The 9,920-nt window shown below is 40.2% G+C and overlaps 1 protein-coding gene across 1 annotated transcript; it reads right to left on the minus strand.

Moving 5' to 3' along the window:
• Positions 1–910: 910 nt before the first annotated feature.
• LOC128736553 (uncharacterized) lies at positions 911–2,011 on the minus strand. Its single transcript, XM_053831037.1, has one exon. It carries the CDS (start codon positions 2,009–2,011, stop codon positions 911–913), a length of 1,101 nt encoding a protein of 366 aa, XP_053687012.1.
• Positions 2,012–9,920: the final 7,909 nt, after the last annotated feature.

The following is a 9,920-nucleotide window of genomic DNA, read 5'->3' on the forward strand; positions in this document are numbered from 1 at the left end:
ACAGACAGACAGACAGACAGACAGACAGACAGACAGACAGACAGACAGACAGACAGACAGACAGACAGACAGACAGACAGACAGACAGACAGACAGACAGACAGACAGACAGACAGACAGACAGACAGACAGACAGACAGACAGACAGACAGACAGACAGACAGACAGACAGACAGACAGACAGACAGACAGACAGACAGACAGACAGACAGACAGACAGACAGACAGACAGACAGACAGACAGACAGACAGACAGACAGACAGACAGACAGACAGACAGACAGACAGACAGACAGACAGACAGACAGACAGACAGACAGACAGACAGACAGACAGACAGACAGACAGACAGACAGACAGACAGACAGACAGACAGACAGACAGACAGACAGACAGACAGACAGACAGACAGACAGACAGACAGACAGACAGACAGACAGACAGACAGACAGACAGACAGACAGACAGACAGACAGACAGACAGACAGACAGACAGACAGACAGACAGACAGACAGACAGACAGACAGACAGACAGACAGACAGACAGACAGACAGACAGACAGACAGACAGACAGACAGACAGACAGACAGACAGACAGACAGACAGACAGACAGACAGACAGACAGACATTTACTTTTTATTTTCCGTCACCGTAACAATTTTGATAATATGTTTCATTGATATTTTTCGGTGAAATAAAACCCTTCTTTTCTCGATCTGCGTAACGTTTCTGGCTACTATGCTTCGCCTATCGTCAGACGCCTGGAAAATTTTATTTTTAGTCAACTAATTACAAATTACTAATTACTAATTACAAATTTTAAACACATTTTTCTTTTCACAAATTTACATTACAAAAAACAAATAAAAAGCTTACATTTTCGTCAGTCTATTTTCTTAGCACATTGTTAATGCTGCGTCCGCTGCCGACGAGTAACCATTGCCTGCTTGTTTTGTTCACACTGCCGTAGCTTAGTGACCAGACCGTTATACATTGCATTGAATGTTCCACATTCACGCTGTAGGTTTACTGTTTTTTCTTCCCCCAGTATCTTTATGTGGAACATCTCCGCGGTTTCTCTGCTCTCCTGGTTCTCGACTCTTTCTAGTATGCGTGTACTATCAAAGTCGAACATGTGTCCGCTCTGGATAGTGTGCTGTGCTAGTCCGGATTTTGCTTCCTTTTTCTTTGCGTCGTTCTTATGTTCAGCTATTCTCGTCTCCAACCGTCTTCCCGTTTGTCCAATGTACACTTTGCCGTCATCTGTACCACATGGTATAGAGTACACTACATTTTTCTGTTTACTTGGTGGGATCGGGTCTTTCAGCTTACTAAACACACGATGCTTGATCTTATCTAGTGGTTTGAAAGCTAGCTCTATATTATGTTTCCTTAGGATTTTGTGCAGTTTCTCACTCAGACCCGGTATATACGCAGAAGATGCAAACTTAGTGTTTTCTTCTGTTTGCTTAGTAATTTCGAGCGTGTTATAAAACTTGTGAACTCTAGCTTTTAGTATTTTTTGTACAAACCACTCGGGATAATGGTTAATGTTTAATATGCCTTTTACCGTTTTAATGGCGCATGGCCGATTTTTTGGATCCGATAATTTAATCGCTCGATCGATTAGCGCTATTGCCGTATTGCATTTGTGTGCGTACGGGCTTTGCGAGTGGAAGTCGAGATATTTGCCATCGACTTGTTTCGGCAACCATGACTTTTCTAGCTTACCGTTGTTTCTAGTCAGCATCATGTCCAGGAATTTTATGCTTTTATTCGCCTCCATTTCTATGGTGAATTGCAGCCTGTTTTGCAGCCTGTTGTGAAAACTGTTGAATGTCGCCAGTATTTCGTTGATTTGTTCCTCAGTAGCCACACAGAAGCAGTCGTCCACGTACCGGCGGTATGTTGTTAGATTGATGTTTTTCTTCTCTAATTCAGCTATGCAGTGTTGTTCCAGTTTTTCCATTACCAGGTTTGCAATTACAGGTGATAAAGGTGAACCCATTGGGACCCCGAAACATTGAGAGTATGTAATACCTTGGTAGACGAAGAAGGTTGAATCTAATACGAGCCTGACTGCCGCTATGAAGCTGCCTTGATCGATGTTGGTATGTTTCCCAATTTCGTTCCATCTTTCATTGATACAAATGATTGCATCTTCGATTGGAATGTTTGTGTACAGCGACGTTACATCCAGCGAAAAGAGTACAGCACCTTCAGCAATCTGCGTCCCTGTGATTTCCTCTGCAAACTCGAAACTATTTCGTACGTGGAAAGTGGTTTTTCCAACGATTTTTCCTAGGATTTCTGCCAAAAATTGTGTCAAGTTGTACGTAGCTGACCCGATTGTTGATACTACTGGTCGCATAGGTCTATCTTGTTTATGTATTTTCGGCAGTCCGTAGATCCGTGGTGGGTTGCAGCTAGTCACTTTTAGTTTTCTGTGTACCTTAGGTTCAATGTACTTTTTATCACTCCATGCATCTACTATCACGCCGATTTTTTTAATTATTTTTGTTGTTGGATCCCCCTTTAGCTTTTTGTATGTATTTTCATCATCGATAAGATTTTGCATCTTTTCCTTGTATTCGTTTGCAGACAGGACTACCGTTTTGTTGCCTTTGTCAGCTTTGGTTATTAGCATCTTCTGCGTATATACCGGGTCTGAGTGAGAAACTGCACAAAATCCTAAGGAAACATAATATAGAGCTAGCTTTCAAACCACTAGATAAGATCAAGCATCGTGTGTTTAGTAAGCTGAAAGACCCGATCCCACCAAGTAAACAGAAAAATGTAGTGTACTCTATACCATGTGGTACAGATGACGGCAAAGTGTACATTGGACAAACGGGAAGACGGTTGGAGACGAGAATAGCTGAACATAAGAACGACGCAAAGAAAAAGGAAGCAAAATCCGGACTAGCACAGCACACTATCCAGAGCGGACACATGTTCGACTTTGATAGTACACGCATACTAGAAAGAGTCGAGAACCAGGAGAGCAGAGAAACCGCGGAGATGTTCCACATAAAGATACTGGGGGAAGAAAAAACAGTAAACCTACAGCGTGAATGTGGAACATTCAATGCAATGTATAACGGTCTGGTCACTAAGCTACGGCAGTGTGAACAAAACAAGCAGGCAATGGTTACTCGTCGGCAGCGGACGCAGCATTAACAATGTGCTAAGAAAATAGACTGACGAAAATGTAAGCTTTTTATTTGTTTTTTGTAATGTAAATTTGTGAAAAGAAAAATGTGTTTAAAATTTGTAATTAGTAATTAGTAATTTGTAATTAGTTGACTAAAAATAAAATTTTCCAGGCGTCTGACGATAGGCGAAGCATAGTAGCCAGAAACGTTACGCAGATCGAGAAAAGAAGGGTTTTATTTCACCGAAAAATATCAATGAAACATATTATCAGACAGACAGACAGACAGACAGACAGACAGACAGACATCCATTTTTATATAAATGAAGATTAGCTTGACTTTCTTCTCGACCCGACTGCTCGACTTAACTGCACGATTGAACTGCTCGACAGTACTGTTCGATTCGACTGCACGACTGGACTGCTTGACTGGACTTTACTCGACTTGAATGTTCGATTCGACGCTCGACTCAACTGCTCGATTCAACTGCTTGATTCCACTGCTCGACTGCACTACTCGATTCAACTGCTCGACTCGACTTCTCGAATGGACTTGACTCAACTACTCAACTACTCGATTGGACTATTCGTATTGGCTGCTCGACTCAACTGCTCAGCCCGATTGCTCGATTTAACTGCTCGACTGGACTACTCGATTTGATTGCTCGACTCAACTGACAGCTTGATTCAACAGCTCGACTAGACTGCTGGACTTAGCAACTCAACTCGACTGCTCGACTTAACTGTTTGACTTAACTGTTTGATTCGACAGCTCGACTTAACTGCTCGGCCGGACTGCTTAACTGAACAGCTTGATTTAACTGCTCGACTAGACTGCTCGATTTGACTGCTCGACTTGACTGTTAGACTCGACTGCTCGACCTAACTGCTTGACTCGATTGCGTGATTTGACTTCTCGACTCGCCTGCTCAACTCGCCTGCTCAACTCTTTTGCTTGTCGCGATATCATATGGTCGGTGTTAAATCAGACCGGACCAAATCGCAAAATTTAAAAAAATGAGTTTATGATATCAAACGATCGAGAGTTTTCTAAGCAACATTTTACTCTAATCAGGCTACATAAATGTTGCAAACAGCCAGAGTTAGAAGATGATTTCGAATGCAGCAAACTTTGAATGCGTTTTTCTCGAAGCCAGAAATTTTGCCACTTGGTTCTGTCTGACACCGACCATATGAATCGGTTTGCGGCAGACAATAGACGGTTCTGAGCCATTCACACAAATCAGCCATATTGCCCGCCTATAGTATCAGCACAGTGGAGATAAAGTTTTTATTCAGTTAGATAATATTCAAAACGACCATAAAAACCATTTGTTTCAGTTTCCGGCTATGACTCTTTTATGTACAACATCTTAGAGCTATATTATGCAATATAAGAAATCAAAAAACTAATACAAAGATCAAACATCTTCGCAAACACTGGTCAGCGGAATGTATCCGCAGTTTTCTGAATTCTGAACAGACATTTATATTTTCCGGACCGTAAGATTCGGGCTCAACTAGTTAGTATATAAATGTAAAGGAAGACTCAAATAAGTTCTGGAAATATTATTGAAGATTTTAATTTAATTTATATTGGCAATCTGCTCTTTAAAATTAACATAATTCAAAAGTTTGCTCCAAATTTGGCTCAGAGGAGCACCGTGAATTTGTAATAAAAATTTCAATTTTCTTTTATCACCTTTACCTATCCTTAATTTGGCCATTTGTCTTTTTTTTCAATTTTTACCCATTTTTACTACGTCCGTTGTTCATGGGAGAACCCCTCCCTGTTACGATGAACCGCTAGGTTAGAAAATTATGACCGCTGTTTCAAATTGCCTATCACTTCACCAATAATTCTTCGGATAACTATTCAACGCACTCTTGTCCCGTGCATTCGTTTAAAGAGCTTTGCTTCTCGGTTGCTTGCTAGCCCGGCGAAGGCAGTACTTCACCGACCGACCGAAATGGACTCTTGACCAGTCTTAGAAGAGAGTGTTAGTTTTCCACTTGTTACCACCGTACGTTGTTAACGGTCTCGTTAAAGAGGGTCCCCCTCGGATCAAGTGGTCGAGAGTAAAGAGTAAAACGTCACCATCCGTCATCGGTTACGATGTACTCACAAAGGTACCTATCGCCTCCAAGCCGACCGGCCGACCAAAGCTTAATCGCGTCTAATTGAAAAATGTTGTTTAGGAAGCATCTTCTGCTTGTTTGCTGAAAAGTTTTGAGTGATCTTGCTGCCCGCTAAAATGAGCAACGCATCGTTCGTTTGGGGGCCGCGCTAGCAGTTAAAGTGTCACTTCCACGGGGTTCGTCTCCCTCCCCGGAGTCAATAATCACTATTAGCCTTCTTGATGATCTCTAAAAAACGACAGTTTTTTTAACGGCCGCCGTCTTAGGAGGGTTAATTGAAGACTATGTGTATCATAACCAGCAGAATGGTCAGAGAAGCATTTTTTTATTGTACAGATATCTGTCTCCTCGCTATAATAGGGTGCCGGGTGCGAACATGATGAACATGAAATATTTGTTCGTTTCGATAGTAGGGCCATTAAAAATTTAATTTAATTAGTCCAATTTCGAGAAATTAAATTGACTGTATCAATCAGGAATACAAATTGTAGATCACTTTTTTTAGGTTTATGCAGATTAAAAAACATGTAAGATCGACCAAGGATAATTTTTGCCTCCATTCCATGGGGCAATGAAACTTCAAACCGGTCGTTCCCATCAGATGTAATCGCATCATGCTGATTACGGTACGACCGGTATCACCGACGACCAGCCAACACAATCAGCTAAAGTAGCATTCTCAACCGATCCTACCGCGATAGGACAGAAAGCCTGGTCCAATAAAATAATAGAGTGTATTACCTCGTTTCAGTCAAATGACAGGGAAAGCCACCTTGCCTCTTCGTCTGGCTCTCGCACTTTGGATACAGTGCCTTTCCGAGGAAGAAGAAACAGGCAACAGAGTGCAGCACGCATAATGCTGGCATGTTGCTGGCTACAACGTATTCATTTCTGTGGCTGTAATCGGTCTGAGCAGAGCTGCCTGCTGCACCACTGAGTGCAGTGGTGCAAAATTGTATCCGGCCAATCAAGGATCGAGAGTAACAATTCGCAGAACTTATTAGTATCAACTGTAGCAACTCTCAACACAGATGGACTGAATTCATTTTTACAACATTAAGTTTTATCATTTCCTCAGCGATGACGGAAAGAAGCCATTACAACAAATAAGTAACAGAAAAAATCCGTTTAATTCTGCTATTATGGAATTCACAAAACATTCACTTGGTGAATAATTCGCACATAAAACATTCACTTTTCGTCCCCGATATAAAAAATAACGGAAGGTACGTTCAGTTACACATATGACTCTATCACCACTGATTTTTAATTGATTTTTATGCAACTAGTTTTAATAAAACCACATTAGGTTGGTCTTTAATGAAAAATGAGCTGGTAAATTATGATACCATTTTCCTGGAGATATATTTCAATTAGCAGTGGGTTTTTTAACGTCATAAGTAGCAAGATGAAATAAAACTAGACATTTGCTTAATGAACTACGCAATAGTTATCCATTTTATTTCGTGGTCAATCAAAATGAACTTTATACTATCCTGTAGAGCGCCGGTTCATACTCCCTACTCCGAAACATCCGTTTAGAGTACTTACTTACTTTTGATTTTATAGACGACGTTCCGTTAGCGATCCCGCACCGAACAAATTATTGTCCTCCAGTACTGCCGGTCCTAGGTCACGAGCTACCAAGGTATAAAGCTATTAAAACGGTAACATCCTGACCAAGCAGATTTATTGCTGCTATTGTGAAGAATATTAGACTTGACGCGTTGATTTTATTTTGTTTATATCAAGATGCTCGATAAAATTTAATGCGCATATGCTACAAACCAACGGTGATTGCTTAAAATTTATTAATTATTCTATGGGATACACTATGGGATATATACAGTATATGAGTAATTCTCGCTGAAACGAGGCCACTACTGACACGAGGCCCTCAAATATTGGATTTTTTGCGCTTAATTGGTTGAAAATGGTTAATAAATAAGACAAACACTTTTGATACCTCGAAATAGTGGACCCCTAATTCGCCAAGGGGCCTAACCGGTTCAAAAAAAGTTGAATTTTGAGCAAACCTTGAGATCTATATTATGTGATATTTCATAAATTTGCCATGAAACAACTAACAAATGGCCCGGTTCTGTAAAGAAGTAGAACAGGGCTTTCAAATGGAGTAAAAATTTTTTTGGCGGTCATATTAGATTTGGTCGTCATATTGGATTTTATCAAAAAATCGCCGTTTTCATCATGAGCCCCCCAACCGATTTTCATTTTTAGACCACCACTGGAAAGCTGAGGAATAATGCTACAAGAACGATTAATCATGTTAGGTGTGCAATGGCATTAATTAAATAAAACAATTATACAATAAACACAACATTCATAAAATTAGGTGTGCAATGGCATTGACTGAATAAAACAACCAGTTATTTGTAGAAAGGTTCACAATTTTCATATAATTATTGAGATATTTCCAAAATTTGCTAGGAAACAAACTACAAACGACACGGTTATGTAAAGAAAGGAGATAGGGCTTATGAATAAAGTGAAAAAAAATTGGCGGCCATCTAGGATTTGGCCGCCATGTTGGATTTTATCAAAAAATCGCCGTTTTTGCCATGATCCCCCCAACCGATTTCAATTTGAAGACCACCATCGGAAAGCTGAGAAAATATGCTATAAGAAAGATTAATCAAGTTAGGTGCGCAATGGCATTAATTAAATAAAGCAATTTTCTGTAACAAGATAGTCCATTATATGAGAGTTGTAAAATGGTTATAACTTCTACAATTTTCAACCGATTATTATCATTAACCCCGTGATTTCTTTGTTTTCTATCGGCCTTTAAGACTCACAAGAAATGAAATTTTTGAAGTGCGTTAATCTTATCTAAAACCATTGATAAAGTTGAAATTATTTAAAAAAATGCGTTCTTTTTTGTTTTGTTGTGAACAAATTCTCAAGTATCTACAGTATACTATTATTCTTACAGAAAAATGAAGTTCAACTAATCGATAGCAAATTTGCTCCTCTTTAATATGGATAAAAGAGATTTGAAATTGGAGTACCGCAGCTGGAAAAATTTGTATTTATGTGTAAGTACTTTCTTTCTTTAAGCAAAATTTCAACTTTAATGCATATCTCAAAAACTATCCTACTTTAATTTTTTCTGACCACATTTTCGGATAAAGCGGCCAATTTTACATGAAAAATGGGTCAAAGTGATCGAACCATCCCTGCTTATAAATGAATAGTGCATGGTCGAAAACACTATGGGTCACGGAACTCCTTTGCAATTTCAAAAAGAAATCCGAGTGCTTATAGGATCTGTTGATAATGCCGTTGTAGTGATACGGAAAGTTAGTGTACAATCCAGGACGACACCAAGATAACGAATGTGAAAGACGCGTTGTAACAAATGTCCTACCATGTAGTAGCTAGTAGCTATAGGCTTACTTATACGGTGAAAGTAGATGGCGAAGCACTTTGAAACACTGACGGTAGGCATTTTAGTCGAGCACCAATCTTTAAATTTGTCCACAGGGCGTTGCAGTTCAATGCAGTTGAGTGCATTTTAATTACCTGGGAGATATTTACATCACCTGCATAGAAAGACCGACAGTTAGGTGGTAGAAGAGTTGACAATTCATTTATAAAAAGAGAAAAGAGTGGTGGTCCAAAGTTGCTCTCCTGTGATAAACCATTGCAGAACGAGTTAGAAAGCTCGGACCCGATCTGCACACTTAGCCAATGGTATGTTAAGTACTAGTGAAGCCACTAGCAGAAGGGTGCTGAAACTGCCAGCTTCTCCAGCCTAGCAAGGAGGATACCATGATCCACGCCATCAAACGCTGCTTTCAGGTCCATGTATCACTGCATCTATTTGCATCCGTTCATTCATGTTGCGCAGACACAACAAGACGTTATCGACGAGATTCGTGGAGACTGATCGTTTTGGGAAAAAAATCCATACTGGTCTGGGGAAATGTAGTGTTGACAGTTAGCGAAAAAAGCGTCGTTCACGATTATCTCGATCATTTTAAAGCTGAAGCATAATGATGCAATCCCTCGAACGTTCCGCTTATCACCCTTCTTATGTACCTACAGGAAACATTACTGATTCTTTCCATAGAATAGGGAACTTACACTGCTGGATTGAAGCATTGAACAATAGTGAAAGAGGTGAAGCGAGAATGGTAGAACAATTTTTTCAGGATGCACGATAAAATACCGTTAGATCCGGCCACTAACGAATATTTTAATTTTCCGATGCAGTTTCAACAATCTCCGTTACTCGAAAAAGTTGAAGTTGATGAATTCGTTAGGTGAGATGAGGTTTCTAACAGCAGAGGCAATTGTTTCCAAGGAAGCAAGAAAACGATTAAAAGCGATTGAAGTATGTAGCAAAGAGGTTATATTTATCGCGAGCAAAGTTGGCTTTACGATCGCCCAGAAACAGATCTACAGGCAGGTCGTCTTCATTTTTCTTCACTTTACTTACTTAGGTGGCTTGCCGTCCTAAGACAAAGCCTGTTGAACAAAGTTTCTCCATGTAACTCGGTTGAGGGCTACCGCTCTCCAATTCCTCGGACACCGAGTACTCCCCGCCAGATCTCGCTCCATCTGGTCTAACCATCTTGTTCGCTGCGCTCCTGGTCGTCTT

This window comes from Sabethes cyaneus, chromosome 2, assembly GCF_943734655.1.
Source record: "Sabethes cyaneus chromosome 2, idSabCyanKW18_F2, whole genome shotgun sequence".
Lineage (NCBI taxonomy): Eukaryota > Metazoa > Arthropoda > Insecta > Diptera > Culicidae > Sabethes > Sabethes cyaneus.

Excerpts from the sequence above, each read along its gene's own strand:
- LOC128736553 (XM_053831037.1), bottom strand. The coding sequence starts at position 2,011 with ATGGGTTCACCTTTATCACCTGTAATTGCAAACCTGGTAATGGAAAAA.